This window comes from Solanum lycopersicum, chromosome 12 (assembly GCF_036512215.1).
Source record: "Solanum lycopersicum chromosome 12, SLM_r2.1".
Lineage (NCBI taxonomy): Eukaryota > Viridiplantae > Streptophyta > Magnoliopsida > Solanales > Solanaceae > Solanum > Solanum lycopersicum.
This window is the reverse complement of record NC_090811.1, coordinates 62,344,673-62,370,471: the sequence shown is the minus strand read 5'-3', so window position 1 is coordinate 62,370,471 and position 25,799 is coordinate 62,344,673. Positions and strand designations below refer to the sequence as shown.

General features: G+C 33.9%; 3 protein-coding genes and 1 long non-coding RNA gene across 4 annotated transcripts; 1 reads left to right on the top strand and 3 right to left on the bottom strand.

Moving 5' to 3' along the window:
- Nucleotides 1-8,140: 8,140 nt before the first annotated feature.
- On the bottom strand, nt 8,141-9,541 carry LOC101258546 (cytochrome P450 71AU50-like). The gene is made up of 2 exons (XM_069292226.1): nt 8,942-9,541; nt 8,141-8,758 (listed from the first exon to the last, which is right to left on the bottom strand). Exons 1-2 carry the CDS (start codon nt 9,539-9,541, stop codon nt 8,141-8,143), a joined length of 1,218 nt encoding a protein of 405 aa, XP_069148327.1.
- A 5,170-nt stretch (nt 9,542-14,711) lies between these two features.
- On the bottom strand, nt 14,712-17,820 carry LOC138340499 (uncharacterized). The gene is made up of 4 exons (XM_069292225.1): nt 16,360-17,820; nt 16,153-16,254; nt 15,954-16,053; nt 14,712-15,091 (listed from the first exon to the last, which is right to left on the bottom strand). The coding sequence occupies exons 1-4, from the start codon at nt 17,818-17,820 to the stop codon at nt 14,712-14,714; spliced, it is 2,043 nt and encodes a 680-aa protein (XP_069148326.1).
- A 2,460-nt stretch (nt 17,821-20,280) lies between these two features.
- On the top strand, nt 20,281-22,140 carry LOC112940444 (uncharacterized). The gene is made up of 2 exons (XR_003244632.2): nt 20,281-20,606; nt 21,841-22,140. It is a non-coding gene; the product is annotated as an uncharacterized lncRNA (long non-coding RNA).
- A 604-nt stretch (nt 22,141-22,744) lies between these two features.
- LOC101262191 (cytochrome P450 71AU50) lies at nt 22,745-24,864 on the bottom strand. Its single transcript, XM_069292466.1, has 2 exons — nt 23,864-24,864; nt 22,745-23,680 (listed from the first exon to the last, which is right to left on the bottom strand). Exons 1-2 carry the CDS (start codon nt 24,722-24,724, stop codon nt 23,066-23,068), a joined length of 1,476 nt encoding a protein of 491 aa, XP_069148567.1. The 5' UTR covers nt 24,725-24,864; the 3' UTR covers nt 22,745-23,065.
- Nucleotides 24,865-25,799: the final 935 nt, after the last annotated feature.

Here is a 25,799-nt window from a genome sequence, read left to right as displayed (position 1 = left end):
GTGTCGCTCAAAATTAAACACCCACTTCAGGTTAACTTTGTGTCAAATCATCACTCAGATGCATCTCCTTGGATCCTTGACTTTGGAGCAACCCATCATGTCACAACAGAGTCAAATAATCTTGAAGAATACACTGGCAATGAGGAAGTTTCCATGGGTGACGGTAAAATTATTCCCATTACTCACACTGGTTTAACTCAACTTAAGGCTTTTAATTCCAATTTCATGCTCTTTAACACTGTTTGTGCTCCAGCTATAAAAAAACCTTATTTCCATTGCTAAGTTTTGCACTGACAATCTAACCTCAATTGAACTTTTTTCATACTCTTTTCTTGTGAATGATCTCAAAACTCGGAGATTTCTAGTACAAGGCCGGAATAAATATGGACTCTATGAGTGGCTCCAGAGGGATCATGTGTCACCTTCCGCCAACTTCACCTCCACCAAAGTTTCCAGTCAACTGTGGTATCGTCGCTTGGGTCACCCTCATCTAAAAATCCTAGACTTATTACTAAATAACTTTTCACTTCCCTTTACCACAAAAGAAAAGTTTCATTTTTGTAATTCGTGCTCATCAAATAAAGCTCATCGTTTTCCATTTCAATGGCTCACTTTAAATAGTAATGCACCACTTTAAACTTTGTTTAGTGATTTATGGGGTCCATCACCCATTTTATCCATTGATAAAAAGTTGTATTACTGCATTTTTGTTGATTATTACACCAAATATACTTGGTTTTATACACCAAATATACTTGGTTGTATACAATCAAAAATATAAATGAAGTCGCTTCAATTTTTGCAAACTATCATCCTTTAGTGGAAAAAAAATTTAAACACTTGTCTTACTTTATACTGATGAAGGGGTTGAATTCACAGGTCTTAAACAATACCTACAATGCCATGTCATTGAACATTTGATCTCCCCACCCTACACACCCCAACGAGTTACAGTCGCTAAGCGACGGCATCGTCACCTTGTCGAAACAGCTCGAACTCTTCTCAATGAAGCCTCACTACCATATGAATTGTGGTCCTTTGCCTGTTATTATGCAGTCTATATCATAAATAGAATCCCTACATTTGGTGTGAATAATGATTCTCTGTATTAGAAATTATTTGGCGAACCACCAAAATACTCTTCGTTGAAAATCTTTGGTTGTCTTTTTTATCCATGGCTTAAGCCATATACACAAAATAAGTTTCACCCTAGATCTACACTTTGTGTCTACTTAGGAGTTTTTATTGTTCATCATGCACACCTTTGCTTTGATCTAGTATACTAAAAAAATTTCGTCAGTCGTGATGTTCAATTTTGTGAAGACATTTTTACTTACACTCAAATGTTCTCACACTTGCAAAATAAGGTTTTCAAGTTACAATGGGAAATCATAGTGTCCCAAGTCTGTAAGGATACTCAGCCGACAGTCCAATTAAATTTGGATTCCAATCTAGTTCAAACTCTTCCACATCCTATTCCTATCACCTTAACAGTTCCCTCTCATTCAAACACTCCAGAGTCCAGAATTGAAAGCCAACTACCAGCAGTCTCCACTTCATCAGGTATGATTCTTATATTTACTCAACCTCCTTCGCTACTTAATGAAGCAACCCACAACTCTCGCCCATTATCCGATTCCCATTGTCCATCACACAACCAACAGCCACCGAATGCACAAGCAATTATGCCACCTGCCGCTGCACCACCACCATCCAGTGTTGTCACATGGTCCAAAAATAATATCTTCACACCAAAGAAAAAATTCAGCTTCTTGGCTCACCTTTATCCCACTCCAAATACCTTTAACTAAGTTGTTAAGCACTTTGAATGGAAGAATGCAATGGATCTGGAATACGAAGCCTTAATGAGAAACCAAACTTGGGAACTAGTACCTAGGGACCTGATAAACAATGTTGTTGATTGTAAGTGGTTATTTCACATTAAAAAGAAGGTTGATAGTTCTATTGATAGGTACAAGGCGCGATTAGTCGCAAAAGGTTTCACACGATGTCCAGGATTGGATTTTCATGAAACTTTCAGTCAGGTTGTCAAACCAACCACCATCAGAATTGTTCTTTCTATTGCAATTCAAAATAACTGGGAGGTTCAGTAGCTTGATGTGAACAATGCATTATTGCAAGGTAACTTACAGGAGCAAGTATTCATGGCGCAGCCGAAAGGCTATGTCAACCCTGATTTTCCCAATCATGTTTTTCGTCTCAAAAAGGCCATTTACGGACAGAACAAGCTCCTCATGCCTGGTATGAAGCTCTCAAATCTCACTTGACTATAATTAAGTTTATTACGTCTGAATCAGATATTTCTCTGTTTATTTTCACATCCGAAACTGTCACGATGTATATTCTAGTGTATGTAATCAACTCTCTGGCTGACAAGTACTCCCTAAAGAACATTGGTGAATTCAACTATTTTTTGGGGATCGAAGTTAAACATGTTCCAAATGGGATTGTCTTATCGCAATCCAAATACATACTTGAGATTCTCTTGGATGCGGATATGGCCAACTGCAAAGGAGTTACGACACCCATGTGCTCAAGCTCACCACCCAAAGCAGGCGATGGTTCACCTCCTGCCGATACAACCTTGTGTCGATGCATTATTGGTAAATTGCAATATTTATCATTAACGTGTCCTGATATTTCCTTTGCAGTTAACAAACTATCACAATTTATGCAATCCCCAAGTTTAGAGCATTGGAAAGTAGCAAAAAAGGTGTTGCGATACCTCAAGGCATCATGAACGTCGTGTCTGCAAATATCTAGCCACTCTGATAGTAATATGTATATGTATCACGCCATACATCTAAATTCGTCCTTAAAATTCTTTTATTAAGAGATGATTGTTGTTTCCTACTTTAACAATGGGAATGTTGAGTTTCTTAAGTTGAGTATCTTGAGAATAAGTTATGATTTTTTATAGGAGTTATGTGAAATTTCTATGAATTCATGCTAGGTTTGTGAATCAAAAAGATTTTAGAAGAAATCACTCGATTCTGGATGAGTTAGGACCCGAATGAAGTAGAAAAATTTATTAGAATTTTGGGCAGGGGTGTGGGCGTCGCGTCACCCATAGAGCCTGAACTCCTGCCCAGTAGTTTGGGGCCTCGGCCAGTAATTTAGGAACTGGTGCCCTATGTCACTTAGTATGCCAAAGCCGCCTCGTCTTTTTCTTTTGGTGTTCATTTATGGACGTGTTCCTTTGAATTGTGACTATGTTCTCTTCTTCGTCTTAGCTCCTAAATGCTCTATTAATCCTTGAGAATCGTACATATCCTAATCACATGGATTTATTTGCATTTAAAATTAAAGTGAGGTTAAGAGGAAAATTTAAGAGGTCCTTTTGAATCATTTTGAAAATTCTTTCGTAATTAAGTATAGTTTTAAAGTAAGTATGACAATGAGAAGTGCTGCATTCATGATCGGAAAAAGAGTATATAAAAACTAAAAAGTCTCAAATGTAACACTTTCACATTTTGAAAGAGGGAAAGTTGATTCTAAATGAGTTTATTTGTTCAGAGAAGTTTCAGAGTATTACCTCTTTTAAGAGGATCTTTTGAGTATTTAGAACAAATTAAGAAAGAGTTATGGTTTATACATTTGAGAATGAGTTTATATATTATTTGGAGTAGTATTGAGCACTAATATGAGGATAAGTTCAGAGAGCTCACATTCTTCATAAACTATGTAGCAACATGGTTAAGGGTCGTACTTTTTAGACGATTTCTTATTGCTTTTAAATATAACTTAGTGGAACCACTTAGTTGAGGTGTTTTATACCCCGGTCAGGTATAAAATAGTTCTGGCAGTTTATGCAAAATGTTGTATCATCACATAACCCATGGTGATGATTGTCGATTAGAGAATCTCTCAAATAACATAAAAGAATAACTTTCTGTACTTTTATACTTCTTGAGTTGATATTTACCGTTTTTAATATTGCATCTCTTATTACTGCTTTAATATATGGGAATTGAGTTGAGGTGAGTATTGTCTTCCCATGTTATTAGTTCAGTTATCTATGCTTCAATTTTCCATGTATGCTCGTACATTCAATGTACTAACGTCATTCGACCTGCATCTTATTTATGATGCAGATACATGTTCAGGGTCATCAACAGGCACTTCGTTTACAACATTTGCACTACAACTAGTTTTGGTGAGCCTCCTTGCTTTCTGGTGGGCTCCACATTTATATTTCTACTTTGTAAAAATATCGTGGGTCTTCTCCCTGCATCTATGATAGTATTTAGACTTCGTAGATAGATAGAAGTTGGGTAGTCTTTCATTATTTTCTTTTGTTTAGATGTTTTGAGGTCTTGAGACACTTATCTATACGATGTTAGTCATTTTCAGGCATTTATTTGAGTTAAGAATTAACTTGAGACTTTAAAGTTTAATATTGAAATTAATGGTCCCTATTTTTCTTGAGTTAATCTTTTGCTAAGTAGTCAACAACATTTCACTCAATAATTCAAAATTAATTAGTTTATACATCAATAATGAGAATAACTTTTATGAATACAAGAAAGAAATTTTAACTAATTTTCTAAAGTGCTATGTATGTGAGACTTTGGGAATGGATCAAAGCACTGAATTTCAAAAATAGCATGTTAGCAGAAACGCGAAGTTAAAGAACAAGGAAGAATAACAATATTTAACGTGGTTCGGATCAAAATGATCCTACGTCCATCAAAGAACAACTTCACCAATATTTATTTCACTCTATAAAGAATGCAAGTGAAATACTACAAGAAAGAAAACACAAATGCCTTAGAAGGTGAGAAGACAAGTGAGAGGATGATTTAAAAATAAATTAAGGGCTACCTATTTATAGGAATAAATTCATCCTATTGATGTCATTCATGACATCACTATGTGTCAAAATTGTGCAGGTTAAGAATATGAAAGATTTTATGGTTTGCCTACATTTCACCTACCAAGATACTATCTTTAGCTTTTATTTGTTCTAATTATCTTTCTACCATATATTTGTTAATTCATCTTCCATTTAGTTTGATTCCATAAGAACCAAACCAACTCTTTCAATCTCCACCTTGGTTTGTGTTCCAAGCATGTGTATAAATAACTCCGACCAAAACTTCTAAGCTTACTGGGTAATCCCGTTGTAAGAAACAAGAAGAATCAAACCTTTGTTGAACATACCAGCTCCACCTAGCAGTTGTTCTCTTAGAGTTGTATCAATTGATGGATACTACCACCAAGTCCTTGTAGTGTGCAAAGTTGGCAAGCGGGACTATTTTGGTCAACATGTCTGCAGCGTTATCGTATGTGATAACCTTCCCAACCTTGATAGCTCCCTCTTCTACGACATCTCGAATAAAATGAAATCTGACATCAATATTTTTGGTGCGCTCATTAAATCTTTGATTTTTAATCAAATGAATAACACTTTGACTATCACATCTTAGAATTGGTTCAGATTGAACCGAACTCAATTGTACCACAAAACCTTTCAACTAGATAGCTTCTTTCACTGCCTCTGTTGCTGCCATATATTCTGCCTCTGTTGTAGACAAAGCGACAATAGACTGTAAAGTCAATTTCCAACTAACGGCACTTCCAACAAGAGTAAAGATGTATCCAATTGTGGACCTCCTTCGATCAAGATCCCCTGCATAGTCAGAATCTACACAATCGATAATTGAAATGCCTTCACTTTTTCGGAAGGTTAGGCCAACATTAGAAGCTCCTTTGAGATATCTCAATATCCACTTGACAGTTTTCCAATGCCTTTTTCCTGGATTTGCCATGTACCTGCTTACCACACTTACAGATTGGTCAATATCTGGACGTGTGTACACCATAGCATACACTATGCTACCAACTGCGTTCGCATAAGGAACCCTTTGACATATGCTCCACCTCATCCATAGACTGAGGCTTTTTGTAACTCTGAAAGCTTGAAATGAGAAGTTAATGGTTTACTTACAGGCTTGCTCATATGCATATTGAATATTTCAAGAACTTTCTCGATGTACCTCTTTTAAGAAAGATGTACAACACCATTTTCTCTTGAAATCTTCATTCCAAGAATTTTCTTTGAAACTCCCAAATCCTTCATGTCAAATTCCTCACTCAAAAGTTTCTTTAAAATATTTATCTCTATGATGTTGTTAGCAGCAATAAATAAGCATATCATCAACATACTACAATAGATAAATCATAGAATTACCAGACATCTTCTTATGATACACACAACTATCAAATGCACTCCTCAAAAATCCATATGTAGTCATGAATGCATCAAATCTCTTGTACCACTGTCTAGGGGATTTCTTTAAACCATACTGTTGAATGCCTTGAATCGGACCCATTGTAACAACATCTAGATGGTCTTGCAACGAAGTACCTGAATCCATCTTAAATGTATGAAGACGCCATTGTAACAACATTTTTGTTGTCACTGAGTGGTCCTGGTAAAGCCCTTCCAGCTTTTCCCATAACTCTTTGGCCATCTCTTCAGTACTTGTAGTCACTTCACATAGTACGTTAGGTGCAAGGGACAGTTGGATTACACTCAATGCATCTCCTTCAATCTTCTCCTTGTCGGAATCCGATATTTTATCGGGATATTTTTCGCCAATAGCATGGATTGAACCTTCCCTCCGTAGTAACGCCATCATCTGGATTTTCCAGATATTGAAGTTGTTGCGCCCACTAAATCTATCAATTTCAAACTTCATGAAACTCATTTTTTTACTTGTTCTTCCTTTTCTAATACAATGTATTAAGAATTACAGAAAACCAAAGTTATCCTTTTCTGATGTGGAAGTTCAGACTGTGCTGCAACCACAGAGCATACTCAGACAGAACCTTGCTTCTGATATCAATTGTTAGCGGAAACTTGAAGTTAAAGAACAAGGAAGAACAACAATATTTAACGTGGTTTAGATCAAAATGATCCTACGTCCACCAAAGAACAACTGCACCAATATTTATTCACTCTATAAAGAATATAAGTGAAATACTACAAGAGAGAGAACACAAATGCCTTAGAACGTGAGAAAGCAAGTGAGAGGATGATTTGAAAATGAATTAAGAGCTACCTATTTATAGGAATAAATTCATCTTATTGATGTCATCCATGACATTACTATGTGTCAAAATTGTCAAGGTTAAGAATATGAAACCATTTTATGGTTTGCCTAAATTTTACCTACCAACATACTATCTTTGACTTTTATTTTGTACTAATTATCTTCCTACCAAATATTTGTTAATTCATCTTCCATTTAGTTTGATTCCACAAGAACCAAACCAACTCTTTCATAGCATCAAAGATGGCACAATCAAGAAAGATTATCTTACCAAGAACGAATAATTCCAGTTCATCAGGCTTTGAGGATCTAAGATTAGCATAGAACAGATGGACTAGAGGCTCATAAGCAAATTTAGGAGTGGATGAGAAAATGTTAGCTCCACATTAATTTCCTCAACAAAACTAGGGAATGCGAGTTTCATAAGTGACACTCTACGTTAATTGTCTCCTCTACCCTCCAAAACACCCCACCTCCACTTCCTTCTCTGCCTCCATTCCTTCCACCCCACACACTCCTATCCTTCACCCCACACCATAGCGTTTTTACACCTTTCTTCAAGGTGAGTTTCAACGTAAGATTGTGGTTTTTTTATATTTACTGTACTTAACATTTCTACAACAAACTAGCAAGCAACATCACTAGATAATTCCATCAATTAATTGATGCAACTCAAGCGAAGTTAAAGCAAATTTTAAGAGTGGGCAAAATTTTTTGACAATCTAATTCACTTTCCTGAAAACCATGTTTCTAAACAATGCTTTCTTAGTACTTAAGAAAGACCTTACACCATTAATTTGATTGTTTCTTCCATGTAACTAAAATTCTTGTTAAAGACTTCTTCAAATAGTATTTTTGTATAATCCAGAAGAGACAACTTGAATGAATGGAACATATCTTCAACAACAACATCAAAAACAACAACACCTTTCCCCGTGAAAAATCCCACAAATGAATTCTAGGGAAGGTAGAATGTATGCAAACCTTACCAACTATACTCTTATTTGATTCAGGCCAACTATTTCAGATCTTCCTTCAATTTATTATTGTATCGTTTGAGATTAAGCATTCTTGTTTAGTCTATAAGTAGGAATAGCCATTAAAGGATTTTCTCTGCTTGTTGCTAACCCAAAGTGATCCTCAACATCCAAATCACAAGGCTCCATACCATTTGGAAGCTCCCAATCAAAGCAATGCACCAGTTGTGCTACTGTAAGTTGGACAATGATGATCCCTAACTGCATTCCAGGGCAACTTCTTCTGCCAGAGCCAAATGGTAAAAGTTGGAAGTCACGTCCACGAATGTCTATATTACTCCCAACAAACCTCTCGGGCAAAAACTTTTCAGCCCCAAGCCAAATATTTGGATCCCTTTGAATAGCATAATAATTAATCATGATCCGGGATCCTTGTTTTATGTGGAAGTTATCGACTACACAATCTTTTATGGACTCGTGAGGTATTAGTGGCGCTACAGAATGCAGCCTCATCCCCTCCTTCACAACCATGTTTAAGTAGTTTAACTTCTCCAAGTCTGATTCTTTTACCATTCTTTCAAGTCCTACCACTTCTTCTAACTCTTTTTGGAGTTTCTTCATCACGTGAGGATGTCGAAGAAGCTCTGTTAGTGTCCATTCTATAGCTGTTGCTGAAGTACCCATTGCTGCAATTAACATATCCTGTTATAGAAAGGAGAAATTAGTACATACAAACCTAATAATATTAGAAGTATCACTACAAGAAAACTGTGAGTTACGTGGAGATTTTCCTGTATGAGAATTTGCAGGAAACTTATTTTCATGATTACTCATGCAGTTCACACTGTTTTTGTAGTGTATATAAATGGGATGAAATAAACGTACGAAAAGGATAGCTTTTATATGATTACGATCAAACTGAAATTCTGTTTCTCCTGATTGCATAATGTCCAACATGGTGTCAACAAAGTCTTTGGATTGCTTCTGGTCACGAAACTGGACATGTTCATCGATAATCTTCTCAAGAAACTCATCCAACACCTTTGAAAGATCTTTGAGCTTGCGAGTGAGTCCCTGAAGATCAATTACACCAAGGAAGGGGAAAAAATCACCAAGATTTGGTGTTGCTGCTAAATGCTCCACATTTTTAACAACAGCTTTGAATCCCCTCTTATCCAAATCTTCATCCATGTACTTCTTTCCAAATACCATCAAGCAAGTCAAGTCAGCACTCAAAGATGAAATCTTTGCACTAAGATCAACAACAACGCGATCATCATTTTTAAGTGATTTGATCATAAGCTCAACTTGTTCCCTTCTCATGGATTGAAATGAATTGATCTTTTGGTTACTCAAAAGGTGCTGAGTGCACAGTTTGCGCATGTTGCGCCAGTATGGTCCATACTTTGCGGCTATCAGATTCTTCTGTCCATATGCCAAATACTGAGCTGCCTCGTTATGAGGCCTACTAGCAAAGATGATCATATGTCTTGAGGACCTTCTCCGCTGTTTCTGCAGACGAGACAACGATTGTAGGTGCTAGTCCCAGTCTAACATACATAAGTGGACCATGTGTTTTTGCTAGTTTTTGTAAATCTTGCTGTGGATTTTTTCCTAACAAGTGAAGATGTCCTATAATGAGAAGGCCTTTTGGACCTGGAGGATGTCTTTTCCTATTTTGGATGTTGATTAGCAAGGCATACACAACAAAAATAACAACTAGTGTTGCCCATATAAAAGCCATGCCAACTACTTAAAACTTTTTTAGCTTCTAAAAGAACTCTAATGGAAAGTGTCTAGAGATCTCAATTATATAATGGCTGGAACCATAGAAAAATAATCAATGCATTATTTTGTAATGTGAGAAAATATATAATACTAAGGAAAACAAGTTTCATAAGTGACATTCCACATTAATTGTCTCCTCCCTCGTTACCCTACAACACACCTCACCTCCACGTCCGTCCTTGCATCCCCACACTCCTATGTAAGATCGCGTATTTTTTTTATTTTTACTATGCAAGCAACAAGCAACATCACTTGCTAATTCTATCAATTTAATTTATGTAACTCGAGCGAACTTTAGGTGAAAATTTTGGACGATCTAATTCACTTTCCTCTTAGAAAAAAATAGCGGGTGAGAACCATGTCTCGATTAGAATTGACTTATCTTAAGTGTTTTTAAATTTGAAGTCGATATAATTTTAAGTACTTTAATTCGGGGAATTAAGAAATTAAAATAGTTATAAGCTAGAATCCTTAAAATAAGTCAAATAGACTCCATATAATCAAACATTTTTTTTCTCTGCTTTGGTTATCTCTTTTTTTATAAAATTTATTCAATGATTTAAAAATATAAAAATTATTCAATAAGTTAACAATACAAAATTCAAAGTGGAAGAATATCCATCAAAATTTTACAGCTTGTTTGGATGATTGTTTGCTTATTGTGTTGTTTGGTTTAAATATTATGTTTTGTTTGACCGATAGTTAAATTTTATTATATTGTATTGTTAAAACTTATTGTTGTGTAATGATGAAAAATCACATTTTATGTAACAATCGATTTGGTGTGATTGTACCGTTACAATATTTTAAATCTTTTTCCTTTTTCCTACATGATGGAAAACGATATTAATATAATCTATTCAAACTATGTATTCATGATAACACTACAGTACAGTATTATACGATACATTATGAAACTATCATCCAAACAAATATAAAGGTACGTCCTATAAAGTGATGGTTAGATCGATTTTCTCATATGTGGCGGAATGCTTGCCAATCACATACTTTCATCTTCAAAAGATGTAAGTTGTGGAAATAAGGATGTTGAGATGGATATATGATTATACTCGTATCGGAAAAATAACATTAGGATTACGTTGATGATATCTAAGACAACAAAAGAGTGACATCTATGAAGAACAGGACCAGAAAAGTGAGTCTCAGATGATTTGACAATGTGAGAAGTTAGACATACTCATACGGGTGATTTGATGATTTTGTATTTTTGATATTGAGTACCGTACATCACTTTTGACAAGATAAAGTATTTGTACTACATTAATCGCTCCTAAAAATAAAATAATACTATGTGCACCCACTAAATTACATTTTCTTTTCTATTATAAATAAATGGGAAAATGACATAAAATAACAAATTGTTAATTTAAAATAAATCTTATAATCACAGTTTTATTTAATTTTGATTTGTATCAAATACTTTGTCATTTGCTTCTCTCCCTAAATTTCGCTCTCCTCTCTCACTTTCGTATAAACACAAATGAATAAATTGTGTTTATGCTTGTATAAAGCGAGAGAGAATTGTACATACAAATACATATTGCTTTGTCATATACACTTATAATCATACAATACAAATCTTCCTCTATCCAATTCTTTTTTGTTTTTCTCTCTTTATATACAAACACAAATTATATAAAATACAATGTAAAAATTTGTGTTTATATAAAGCGAGAGAGATTTGATATACAAATATAATTGTTTTAACTCGATTTAATTGTATACGAATTCAAATTTTATGCAGATATATAAACAAAAAGAAAAATACATATACAAACACAATTTTCATAGACACATATCTTTGATTTATACAAATCAAATGCCTACGATTTTATACAATCAGATGTTACCTGCAGTTTTTACAAATCTAATATTTCATAGCAAACTATGTTTGTTATGAAATACAAATAATAAAATTGTAGCTATAGAAGCGGTAATCTAATTTTTATGTCTGCTAAACTTAAAATTTATTCATAAATAAATTAAGGGACGTTATATATTTTACATTTTTATATGTTGGACTTCATCTAAGTATTGCGTGTAGGTCTTTAAATATTTTTCTTTACCAAAAAATGTGTTGGATATTTTAAATTAATTTGAGACATTTTAGTTTATGACATAAACACTTATTTTATTAAGTTGATGACTAATGTGCATATGTAATAATATATTGTATATATGTATATGTATATTACTTAAGAATAATATTGTACTAATATTAAGAATAATATTATACTAATATTTATCTTAATTCTTGTATTATTATTATTGTGATACTATAATTTCCCCATCTTTATTATATATTTTCCAAAGAAAAAGTACTTAAATTTGCTAGGAAAATATTAGAGTAAAGAGCTGTTAACGTAGTGAGTTCACATCAATATGACAATTCAAAGTGAAAGGATATACACCAAAACTTAGCAGCTTGTTTGGATGATTGTTAGCTAGTGTATTTTAACGTGTTATTAATTTAATAAATATAATATTTCTTTTGATTAATAGTTATATTTATTTTCTTTTCCTATTGTGGATGTTGTTTAGCAAGGCATAGACAACAAAAATAACAACTAATGTTGCCGATATTCCTTATACTCACGTTGAAAGATTCAATTTCTAATCTCATCTCGATAATGAATACAGTATTTAGATAGATTGAATTATTTTTCATTATACATAATATTATGTATTAATAATTAATAAAATTATAAATAAATAGATACGAGGTAAAACATAAATAATAAAAATAAAATAATAAAATAATATGAAAAGTAACGGTGCATGCAAACACACCCAACCAATGTAACTTTTTCGTCATTACCAAGTAATAAATTTACATAATATAATATAATAAAATTTAAGCTATAATTAAAATAAATATAATGTTTTTAAACTAATGATAGATAACAACCATTCCACAAAGGTGATGAGTTATACTAAACTTAATATAAATTTGTACAATAATAGAATATCAAATGTGTTGAATAAAAGAACCATGAATTGTATGGCTATATCTCCATTGATGGAGCTTGAAGAAGAAGCAGATTAAGAACCAGAAGAAGAAGAAGATGTGAAGAAGAAGAGGATCACACTTCTTCTTACATGTATATTAATAGAGAATGGTGTAAAACCATGAATGTAAAGTGAGTTTTCAGATGAATTTGCATATCTATATATATACACATTACTATCTCAATTAACTAACTATCTACAACTAACTAATGGAAATGTAAGTTGTTATGTAACTAACTAATTGAAGTGTAACTAACTAGTTGTTATGTAACTAACTAATTGAAGTGTAACTTAACTAATTGAAGTGTAGGTTGTTTACATATACATAAATCAATACCCCCCCCCCCCCTCAAGTTGGAGGTGCAGCAAGCAAATCCAACTTGCTGAGAATTGCTGAATGCTTCACTCCAGTGAGTGCTTTGGTTAGGATATCAGCAAGCTGTTCACCAGTTCCAATATGATGTAGTGAAATCAATCCTTCTTGAAGTTTATCTCGCACAAAATGACAATCGACTTCAATATGCTTCGTTCTCTCATGGAACACAGGATTCTTGGCAATTTGTAAAGCTGACTGGCTATCACAGAAAACAGGAAATGGATTAGTACATGGCACAGTTAGCTCCTCAAACAACCTGCTTAACCATACCAATTCCCCTACTACTTTTCTAATGGATCTGTATTCAGCCTCAGCTGAAGAAAGAGATATAGTCTCTTGTTTCTTTGATTTCCAGCTGACAGGACTTGTTCCCAACAATACAATGTAACCAGTAACTGATCTTCTTCAATCAGGACATGATGCCCAGTCTGAGTCACAAAAGGCTTGTACCTTGTAGTCATTAGTAGAATACATGAGCAAACCCAAAGTTGGATCTTTCTTTAGATATCTAAGTAGATGATATGCAGCCTGCAAATGAGGCTCTCTAGGTTCCTGCATAAACTGACTTAGATGTTGTACTCCATATGCAATATCTAATCTTGTATTGGTGAGAAAATTTAACTTTCCAATCAACTTTCTATATGACTGAGGATTTTCCAGAAGTTTCCCTTCACTGGCTTTGAGCTTGATTGTACAATCAAGAGGAGAAGCTAGACTAGAGTATTCTGTGCAATTATACTCTTTGAGAAGATCAAGCACAAATTTTCTCTGAGAAATAAGCATTCCAGCCTCAGTATATAGTATCTCCAAACCCAAGAAGTAGTGCAGCTTTCCCAAATCCTTGATTTTAAATTGGTTATGAAGATAGTTCTTTAACTGATCAATCTCTTCAGCATCATTTCCAGTAAGTAGAATATCATCTACATATACAGCTATAAACACAGTGGAAGGACCTTGTTTTCTATAGAACAAAGAATAGTCATTTAATGAATTACTGTATCCCCTATACTTCAAGGCATCAGACAATTTAGCATACCATTGTCTACTGGCCTGTTTTAAACCATATAGGGACTTATTGAGTTTACAAACCATGCCTTTTGTATCAACACTCAAGCCCTGTGGAACATCCATGTATACTTCTTCATGCAATTCTCCATGAAGAAAGGCATTGTTGACATCCAACTGGTATACATTCCAGTGTCTCTTTACAGCAGTAGCTATCAAAACTCTCACAGTTGTCATCTTGATGACTGGAGAAAAAGTCTCTGTATAATCTATTCCATAGTGCTGAGTGTAACCCTTCACAACTAGCCTTGCTTTATACCTCTCTATACTCCCATCAGCTTTGTGTTTTATCTTATAAACCCATCTACATCCAACAACATTCTTACCAGCAGGAAGAGACATAAGTTCCCAAGTATCATTGTCATGTAGTGCAGTCAACTCTTGTGTCGTTGCATCTTACCAAGCAGGGTTCATTGTAGCCTCATTAAATGATGATGGTTCACAATCATGTGACACACTCAATATAAGTGACTGACTATCAGGATACAGGGATGTAGAGGCTATATGATGGTGATGTGAAAAAGATGCATGTAGAGAAGTCATGTAGTCTTTAAGATAAACTGGGGTTTTATGAATTCTAGTAGATTTTCTGATGGAAAGATCACATTCTGAGGGTGTGAGATTTGGTGAAAGGGAAGTAGTCTCAATGGGATCACATTGTTCAGGCTCTAGAGAGGTGAGACTAACATCATTATCATCAAGAAAAACACTATCAGATGTAGAACTTGAAGAAGGATTACTGGTAGAAAGATTAGTGATTTTAGAAAAGGGAAATACTGTTTCATGGAACACAACATCTCTAGAGATATGTACTTTATTGCTGCTCAAACTCAACACTTTGTAACCTTTAACTCCAAAAGGATATCCTAGGAATACATGAGGTGTAGCTCTAGGTTCAAATTTTGTTCTCTGATGTTTGTGTGTAGTAGGAAAACAAAGACACCCAAAGCTTCTCATATGAGAATATTGAGGCTCTTTATTATACAATATAGTAAAAGGACATTTGTTGTGAAGGTAGGTAGAAGGAAGTCTATTGATTATATATGTGGCAGTAAGTATGCATTCCCCCAATACTTGGTAGGTAATTTGGATTGGAAAAGAAGAGCTCTAGCTGTTTCTAAAAGATACTTATGTTTTCTCTCTACTACCCCATTTTGTTGTGGTGTATAAGGACAAGATCTTTGATGTAATATTCCTTTGGATTGAAAATAAAGGACAAATTCTTGATTCACAAACTCAAGACCATTATCTGATCTTATTGTTTGAACACTTGTCTTAAACTGATTTTCTACCATGTTGACAAAGGATTTTACAATGTGTAAGGCATTACTTTTACAACTCAACAAATGTGTCCAAGTAGTTCTACTAAAGTCATCAACCAGTGTAATAAAGTATTTAAAATTGTCATGAATGGACACATGATAAGGACCCCATAAGTCGACATGCAGAAGCTCAAAAACCTTTGATGTATTATGAGTCTTAGGTGGAAAAGATAGTCTAGTTTGCCTGGCCATAGGGCAAATGTTGCAAGTAAAAGACTGTTTAGATGAAAAGTTCACAGGAATGGATGTAATCCCTTTCATTTTTATAAAAGGCACATGCCCAAGCTATAATGCCATAACAGATCACTACAAGAACCATGAGATAAAGGAGGTACAGCACCAGCCAGTACATTATTTGTGTTATTAGGAATTGTGTCCTTTACAGCTGATTCAACATTTTGAGAATTGAATGAAGGCTTGTAAGAATGACAGATGGTACTACAAGAATGAGAAAAACATTTACATTGAGAGCCTATCTTATTGTTATGAGAAGAACAAGCCATTGAAGATGAGACCTGTGAAGCTGAGTGACTATCCTTTTTTAAACAATCTGAGCAAAGGAAGTACAATCCATCTTGTTCTTTACCAATCTCCAGAGGCCTCTTCATTGAAGGGCCCTGCAAGGTACAAGATGAGTTAGAGAATGAGGCAGTACAATTGAGATGTAGAGACAAGGAACTAATCGAAATCAAATTGTACTTAAAGGAAGGAATAAAAAGGACCCTGAACAATGTGATTATGTCATTGATTCTAACATCTCCAACTTTGGTTACTTTAACTTTGTATCCATTTGGTAATTTAACTAAAAGAGGATATGGTAGATCAGTAATATGTGAGAGATGGCTGACATCAAAGGTCATGTGATGTGTAGCTCTTGAATCTAGTATCCATAAATCAGTCCTTGATTTGAGACATCCACACGACAGTTTATCAAAATCAATGGATGAGTTGCAAGCTATCATACCTGGAAAGTTTGCAGCTCCACAAGTTGCTTGTTCCTCAGAATTAGTATTTTCAGGTTGTTCTAATTGAAGGTGTTGTAACAAGTTAATAAGTTGTCCACGTTGTTCATTGGTGAGATTAGCACTACATGTTGTATGAGCATCAGTTTTTCCCATTGAAGAATCTGCAAAAACATTAGCTGCTACTCCTTTACCTCTAGTATATACCCTTTGATTATTGTATCTTTGCTGATTAACACCTTGTCCACTAGAAGAGTTGTTTTGATTAGGATAACCATGTAATTTGTAACACTTATCAATGATATGCCCTGATCTTTTGCAGTGTTCACAGAAAGGCCTTGGCCTATTGTTCGCAGGATAATTGTTTGGTGCATAGTTTGTTCTAAAAAATCTTCCTCCTGTTGATGAACCAGCATTACTAGAGTTTGATCTTCCACATGATGAATTAGATGAACCAACACGTACGGATGAATTCATTGAACTTCCTTCAGCAAACATCTGACCTTGTGGTTTAAACTCCCTTTGTTTCTCTTCTTGTACGAGTAAAGCAAAGGCTTGAGCCATGGATGGTAGTGGATTCATCATTAGAATACTACCTCTAATAACAGTATAGACCTCATTAAGCCCCATTAAAAATTCAATCAACCTTCGATCTTGTTCAGCCTTATGCATAATCTCTTTACCTCCACAGCTACAAGCACAACTGCATTGGTTCTTGATGCTCAGATTACTTAGTTCTTCCCAGAGTTTCTTCATCCTGGTGTAGTACACAGTGATATCAAGAACTACTTGACTTAGATCATTGATATCCCTTTGGATTTGAAACAATTTTGCACCATTTGTTTGATCATATCGATCTTCTAACTCTTTCCATAACTCTACTGCATCAGAAACATATTCAACACTGTCTGCAATATCTTTGCTAAGAGAATTAAGGATCCAAGATATTACCATGTTATCACATCTCTCCCATTGGCAATATTGTGGATATGTTGAAGAAGGGCGTTTGAATTCTCCAGTAATGAATCCTAATTTATTCTTCACAGACAACGATCTCATTACACCTCGTCGCCATGATCGATAACCAATTCCTTCAAAAGCTGCTGGAACTAAGATCAGACTTGGATTGTCAGATGTATGTATGTAGAGAGGGTTACTAATATCGATGGTGTTCCCTCCTGTTCCTGATGTAGAAAATTGGCCAGAAGTAATCTCAACCATGATGAAATCGATTTACAGGAAACAATTACAGAAGATAAAAAACAGAACAAGAGCTTCAGAGATAAGCGCAGTAATCGATTGATGAACTCGATTTCTTCAGATATGATTTGAAACTTTAATTGACAAAAAAGAACAGTGATCTACACCCGCTCTGATACCATGTTGAATAAAAGAACCATGAATTGTATGGCTATATCTCCATTGATGGAGCTTGAAGAAGAAGCAGATTAAGAACCAGAAGAAGAAGAAGATGTGAAGAAGAAGAGGATCACACTTCTTCTTACATGTATATTAATAGAGAATGGTGTAAAACCATGAATGTAAAGTGAGTTTTCAGATGAGTTTGCATATCTATATATATACACATTACTAACTCAATTAACTAACTATCTACAACTAACTAATGGAAATGTAAGTTGTTATGTAACTAACTAATTGAAGTGTAACTAACTAGTTGTTATGTAACTAACTAATTGAAGTGTAACTTAACTAATTGAAGTGTAGGTTGTTTACATATACATAAATCAATAAAATGGTTCTCTTACCTCAATATATAATATAAGTATTATATTATATATTGTACTAATACATTAATCGCTAAAAAATTATAAAATAATGTATGTGCACCCACTAGAAGACATTTTCTATTATAAAAAAATTTGGAAAATCATTTAACTCTTATTTTGTTACATTATAATAAAAAGAAAGTTCTTTTTTTTTGTCAAACCTATGACTAAACGAGTATCATAAACAATCTCGTACAAATATTGGAGAAGTAATTGAAGGAACGTCATATATTTAGTTTTTTATTCGTTTGACTTCATCTAATTATTGCGTTAAGTCTAATGTTTTTCAAAAACCAAAAGAAGTACTTAAATTTAATCGAAAAATATTAGAGTAAAGAGTTGTTCACTTAACTAGTTGACATCAATATGATGAATATTCAAAGTAGAAGAATATCAACCAAATTTTAATAGCTTGTTTGGATGATAATTAGCTTATTGTATTATTTGGTTTCAATACAATTTTTCTTTTGATTAATAGTTAATTTTTATTATATCTTTATTGTTAAAATTCGTTGCTTTGTAATGAAGAAAAGTCATATTTTATGTAATAATCGATTGAGAGTGACTGTATTGTTACCGTATAAGAACCATGATGGCGCTTACTATGATCTATAAAATAACACCAAAAAAAAGCCAAAAGTGTTTCGAAAAAAAAAGATAAAACTATATAAGAAATATAACCCCGGACTTACTATCACCGCTCACCAGTATTATTAAATAACTCATACAAGGCATACACAATAAAAAAAGAATTGTGTTCAATATTCATTATTCAGAACGATTCTCTAGGCTAGATCATTTTTTTTTAACTATACTTTACATTCCTACAATAAACTAGCAACCAAAATCTCTTGCTAATTTCATCATGTAACTCGAGTGAACTTTAGGCAAATTTTAAAAGTTGTGCAAAATTATTTAAGCTAATTCAAAGATATTTTTGATATGACAATGTGATATTGTCCATTTTAAATTATGTCTACTTAATATTTTCAAAAGGCCTTGCGCCTTTAAAAATATTCCTACACAAAATATATATTTCTTTTTCTTTTTAGCAATCAACTATGGAATTTTGTTGCATACCCAACCGAAGCTTGTAGAGGTAATTCTTTTCCCTATTCTCTGCTTTGATTGCCTCCTTAGTTTCCCAGTCAGTAATTAGTGGTGACAAATGGACAGGTTCGATTAAATATAACCCAATGCTGCTTTAATTTCTTTAACTATATAACTTGAGTAGAAAATAATTTTTGAAATAAACTTGAACTTTTTTTGGGAGGGTGGTGTGGTGGGAGTGGGGTAGGGGTGAGATGGGTAAAAACTAAAAATTAGAAATTAGAAATATTTTTTAAAATAAACTTAAATTTATTTTGAGGGGATGGGGTCGCAAGTAGTACTGGGTGAAAAAATAAAATTTTGAAATTGAAAATATCTTTTAAAAATAATTATTTTGTGGGGGGGGGGGGGCGTTAGTGGGGGTTGGGGTAGGGGTGGGGGTGGCTGCTGGTAGTGGGGTAGGGTAGGGGTCAGGGTCAGGGTGGGGATGAAAAATGAAAATTTGAAATTGAAAGTACTTTTTAAAAAGAAATTTTATTTTTATTTTTATTTTTTAGTGGTGACAAATGGACAGGTTCGATTAAATATAACCCAATGCTGCTTTAATTTCTTTAACTATATAACTTGAGTAGAAAATAATTTTTGAAATAAACTTGAACTTTTTTTGGGGGGTGGAGGGTGGGGTAAAAAAAATTGAAAAATTTAAATTGAAAAATATTTTTTAAAAATAGATCTGATTCAATAAAAAAAATTGATTTTTTGAACAAAAAATAATTGTAATTTGAAGTTGGAGGAAAGTTAAGTATCACTCAAATAGATCTGTGTGGTCCATTTCATTCCTTCTAATGCTTATGGTTCATTAGATGTTAGTGTGAAACCTCAAACATTTATCTGACTTTTGAGCTTAGAGTAAATAGTTATGTTTGTTTGAGTAAAACTTCACTAGTTAAAGCATTTCATAGTTTGAGAAAAGGATATTTTTATGTTTTCCTTTTACTAGGATTAAACACGTTGTTACTCACCCAATTAAGGGTTTAATCACACGCTAAGACATTTTTCACGCATCTTAACACTTAGGGATTTAGAGCGAGGTTTGAAGAAGAGAAAAGGGCTAAGTTTCTAGCGTTCATTAAGATTTGTGGAATTCGCAAAGAACATTGTTCTTTCCAGGTATATAAGGCTTAACACAGCGATGGACTTGTTCGTCCTAACGCCTTGCATCTAAATTTGTCCATAAAATCGTTATGTTAAGAGATTTTTGAGTAGTTCTTGATTGTTGTTTCATTCTTTACAATGAGAGTTTTGAGTTTCTTGGGTTGAGCATCTTGAGAATGATTTGTGATTCTTGATGGGAATTACATGAAATTTCTATGAATCTGTGTAGGTTTGTGAATCAAAAAGAGTTTAGAAGAAATCACTTGATTTTCGATGAGTTAGAACCCGAATCGAAGTAGAAAAATTCATTAGAATTATGGGCAAAGTGTAAGGCGGAGCGCCACCCATAGTGCTCAAACTATTGCCCAGTAGTTTGGGGCCTGGCTAGTCCAGTAGTTTTGGAACTAGCACCCTGCACCACTCAGTATGCCAAGGTCGCCTCGTCTTTTTCCTGTTGTGCTTCATTTTTTGGACTAGTTCCTTTGAATTGTGACTATGTTTTCTTCTTCATCTTAGCTCCTAAAGGCTCCATTAATCCTTGAGAGATCCTTCATATTCTAATCACATGTCTTAATTTGCATTTTAAATTAAAGTGAGTTTAAGAGGAAAATTCAAGAGGTCATTTTGAATCAGTTTGAGAATTCTTTCGTAATTAAGTATAGTTTTGAAGTAAGTCATCAGGAAGTAACACTACAACAAAAATGACCATTAGCAGCATTTAATTCTTAATTGCCGCTAAATATATATTTTTAGTGGCAATTGTCACTCTTTGTATATGTCCCTAAAGCCTTTAGCGACATTGGTTCTAATGATACTTAACTAATGTAGTCGATATGGGTAAGGGATCATACTTTTTGGATGATTCCTTATTGCTTTTAAGTATAGCTTAGTGAATCTACTTAGTTGATGTGTTCAATACCCAGTAAGGTATAAGACAGTTATGATAGTGTGGGTGAAACGTTGTATCATAACATAACTCATAATGATTATTGTCGGTTAGAGAATCTCCTAAATAAAAGTAAAGAATAACTTTATGTACTTTTATACTTCTAGAGTTGATATTTACTATTTTTAATATTGAATCTCTTATTATTGCTTTAATATATGGGAGTTGAGGTGAGGTGAATATTGTCTTCCCATGTTATCAGTTCAGTTATCTATGTTTCAATTTTCCCTGCATGCTCGTACATTCAATTTAGTGATGTCATTCGACCTACATCTTATTTATAATCCAGATACATGATTTCAGGGTCATCAACAAGCACTTCGTTGACAACATTTGCACTCCAACTAGCTTTGGTGAGCCTCCTTGCTTTCCGAAGGGCTCCACATTTATATTTCTATTTTGTAAAGATGTTGTGGGTCTTCTCCCGGCATCTATTGTAGTATTTAGAGGCTTCGTAAATAGTTAAAGTTGAGTAGTCTTTCGATATTGTCTTTTGTTGAGATGTTTTGAGGTCTTAAGATGCTTATCTATACGTTGTTAGTCATTTTCAGACATTTATTTTAGTTAATAGTTAACTTGAGATTTTAAAGTTTAATGTTGAAATTAGAGTCTCCAGTTTGCTTGAGTAAGCCTTCCGCTAAGTAATCAACAGCTTTTTCACTCAATTATGCAAAATTAAGTAGTTTATACATCAATAATGAGAATAACTTTTATGAATACAAGAAAGAAGTTTTAACTAATTTTCTAATGTGCTATGTATGTGAGACTTTGGGAATGGATTGTTCACCCTGACTCCAGGTTTTCTTCTATTTTTCTCTCTTCATTTTCACAATTTATTTTGGTAAAAACGAGTTTAAGTTATGTCTATATAGTAATTTATTTTGGTAAAAACGAGTTTAAGTTATGTCTATATAGTTGGCATGAGCTATCCGTACGTAAAAAAAGTGCATATAAAAAGTCATTCGTTTTTATGTATGTATGTTAGATGTTGAATTTCCTAAGCTTATTGCTGGTTGTTTTGTTACTTTTTTGGATTTTCCTTATGAAAATTTAGACCAGAATGAAGAAAAGATTGAACTTATGTTTTCTTGATATAAACAGTGATATAGTATGGCTACTTGCTAACCTTACTTCAAGTTTGTAGAAATGTTTCAATGAGTGGTTACCTCATTCTATCTTGTATGTAATGAAGCTAATATGAATGACATTAATCATAACATGTAATGAATTGATTTTGTTTCTACAATTCATATTACAAATTGCTTGAAAACTGAGTTAAGCCACTGAGACATTCAGTTTAGTTTAGGTAAGCAGAAAATAAACGGTTTTCATTGCACAAATCTTATTTGTTTAAGGCCAACTATTTCAACCAACTCCATTATTTGTGAAATGATATTCAACAACAACGTAGCCATTGAAATCCCACAAATGGAGTCTAGGAAAGGTAGAATGTACGTAGACCTTACCCAACTATGATCTTATTTAATCAAGGCCAACTATTTCAGCCAACGTACGTACCCATATTGTATTAAGCATTGTTTAGCCTATAAGTAGGAATAGCCATTAAAGGATTTGCTCTGCTTGTTGCTAATCCAAAGTGCTCCTCAACATCCAAATCACAAGGCTCCATACCATTTGGAAGCTCCCAATCAAAGCAATGCACCAGTTGTGCTACTACAAGATGGACAATGATTATCCCCAACGGCATCGCAGGGCAACTTCTTCTGCCTGAGCCAAATGGTAAAAGTTGGAAGTCACGTCCACGCATGTCTATACTGCTCCCAACAAACCTCTCGGGGAAAAAATTTTCAGGTTCAGGCCAAATATTTGGATCCCTTTGGATAGCATAATAGTTAAGCATGATCCGGGATCCTTGTTTTATGTGGAAGTTATCGACTACACAATCTTTTATGGACTCGTGAGGTATTAGTGGCGCTACAGAATGCAGCCTCATCCCCTCCTTCACAACCATGTTTAAGTAGTTTAACTTCTCCAAGTCTGATTCTTTTACCATTCTTTCAAGTCCTACCACTTCTTCTAACTCTTTTTGGAGTTTCTTCATCACGTGAGGATGTCGAAGAAGCTCTGTTAGTGTCCATTCTATAGCTGTTGCTGAAGTACCCATTGCTGCAATTAACATATCCTGTTATAGAAAGGAGAAATTAGTACATACAAACCTAATAATATTAGAAGTATCACTACAAGAAAACTGTGAGTTACGTGGAGATTTTCCTGTATGAGAATTTGCAGGAAACTTATTTTCATGATTACTCATGCAGTTCACACTGTTTTTGTAGTGTATATAAATGGGATGAAATAAACGTACGAAAAGGATAGCTTTTATATGATTACGATCAAACTGAAATTTTGTTTCTCCTGATTGCATAATGTCCAACATGATGTCAACAAAGTCCTTGGATTGCTTCTGATCACGAGACTGGACATGTTCATCGATCATCTTCTCAAGAAACTCATCAAACACCTTTGCAAGATCCTTGAGGCGGCGAGTGAGTCCTTGAAGATCAATCACACCAAGAAAAGGAAAAAAATCACCAAGATTTGGTGTTGCTGATAAATGCTCAACCTCTTTAACAACAGCTTTGAATCCCCTCTTGTCCAAATCTTCATCCATGTACTTCTTTCCAAATACCATCATGCAAGTCAAGTCAGCACTCAAAGACGAAATCTTTGCACTAACATCAAATACAACGCGATCATCATTTTTAAGTGATTTGATCATAAGCTCAACTTGCTCCCTTCTCATGGATTGAAATGAATTGATCTTTTGGTTACTCAAAAGGTGCTGAGTGCACAATTTGCGCATGTTACGCCAGTATGGTCCATGCTTTGCGGATATCAGATTCTTCTGTTCATACGCCAAATAATAAGATGCCTCCATATGAGGCCTACTAGCAAAGATATGATCATATGTCTTGAGGACCTTCTCGGCTGCGCCTGCAGACGAGACAATGATTGTAGGTACTAGTCCCAGTCTAACATACATAAATGGACCATGTGTATTTGCTAGTTTTTGTAAATCTTTGTGTGGATTTTTTCCTAACAAGTGAAGATGTCCTATAATGGGAAGGCCTTTTGGACCTGGAGGATACCTTTTCCTATTTTGAATGTTGTTTAGCAAGGTATACACAACAAATATAACAACTAGTGTTGCCCATATAAAAGCCATCTCTAATACTTACTAACTCTTTTTTCTTCTAAAATATCTCTACTTGAATGTGTCTAGAGATCTCATTTATATAGAAAAATCAATGCATTATTTGGTAATGTTAGAAAGTATATTTCGGAAAATGTCCTCCCTAATAAAACAAGTTTCATGAGTGACATTCCACAGTAATTATCTCCTCCCTCGCTATCCTACAACACACCTCACCTCCACGCCCCCACACTCCTAGGGGCCCTTCACCCCCACCCCCCATAGCGTGTTTATACCTTCCGATGTAAACAAAAATAAACCAAAAGCCAAAATATTAAAAATAAGCCAAAAGTTATCTCTTCTTTGATTATCTCTTCAAATGCTAATTTATTTTAATTAGGCCAAATTCATCGGTGACTTATTAAAGTTGGCATCAAGTTTCACTTAGACACTTTAACTAGATGATTTTCATTATCGACACATCATGTAGGGTTCTATTGTGTTATTTTTTTACACTATTTTGTTGACATGTCAAAGTGAATGTGATACTCGCAACAATAGCGCGTGAAAAACTTAACTTAGCTATTTTTTTATTTTATTTTCTCTCCTTCTTCTATATTTTTTCAAGCCCATCACCCCCACCTTTTTATCAAACTTAAACTCATTCAATGAAGATCACATTTTTTGTTCAAATTCTTTTTAAAGTCATTTTTCTGTATTACTTTTCTAAATCTACTATTATCTTCCTCCTTTTTTTTTACCAAAAAACGGATACTAACACTCATATTTAGTATTTGTTCTCTCTTGCTATCCCTCTTATCTTCCAAAAAAATAACACTAAAAAGAAAGAAGAATAAATATAAAAAAAAATAGTAAACGAAAAGAATTTTTTTTTCAAAAAAGAACAAAAGAGATTTTTACTGTAATGAAAAAGAATTTCTTTTTTTAGAATAATATTTTTATTTTATTTACTAAATAGATTTAAAATAATATTTAATTGAACATAACACATGTAATTATTTAATTGATTGTCTGCTATGTCATCAATGATTATTTACATGCTCTTTCAGGTTTTTTGTTATTATTAAAAAAGTATCAAAATAATATA

Bases quoted from the DNA above. Each gene is read 5' to 3' on its own strand.
- LOC138340499 (XM_069292225.1), bottom strand. From the start codon at position 17,820: ATGGTTGAGATTACTTCTGGCCAATTTTCTACATCAGGAACAGGAGGG. The intron at 16,054-16,152 runs GTCTCATCTTCA...CATTCTTACAAG, and splicing joins ATAGTCACTCAGCTTCACAG to CCTTCATTCAATTCTCAAAA. The intron at 15,092-15,953 runs GTTCTTGTAGTG...TCCATGAAACAG, and splicing joins TGTACCTCCTTTATCTCATG to TATTTCCCTTTTCTAAAATC.
- LOC101258546 (XM_069292226.1), bottom strand. From the start codon at position 9,541: ATGATCATCTTTGCTAGTAGGCCTCATAACGAGGCAGCTCAGTATTTG. The intron at 8,759-8,941 runs GTACGTTTATTT...TTTCTATAACAG, and splicing joins ATATAAAAGCTATCCTTTTC to GATATGTTAATTGCAGCAAT.
- LOC101262191 (XM_069292466.1), bottom strand. From the start codon at position 24,724: ATGGCTTTTATATGGGCAACACTAGTTGTTATATTTGTTGTGTATACC. The intron at 23,681-23,863 runs GTACGTTTATTT...TTTCTATAACAG, and splicing joins ATATAAAAGCTATCCTTTTC to GATATGTTAATTGCAGCAAT.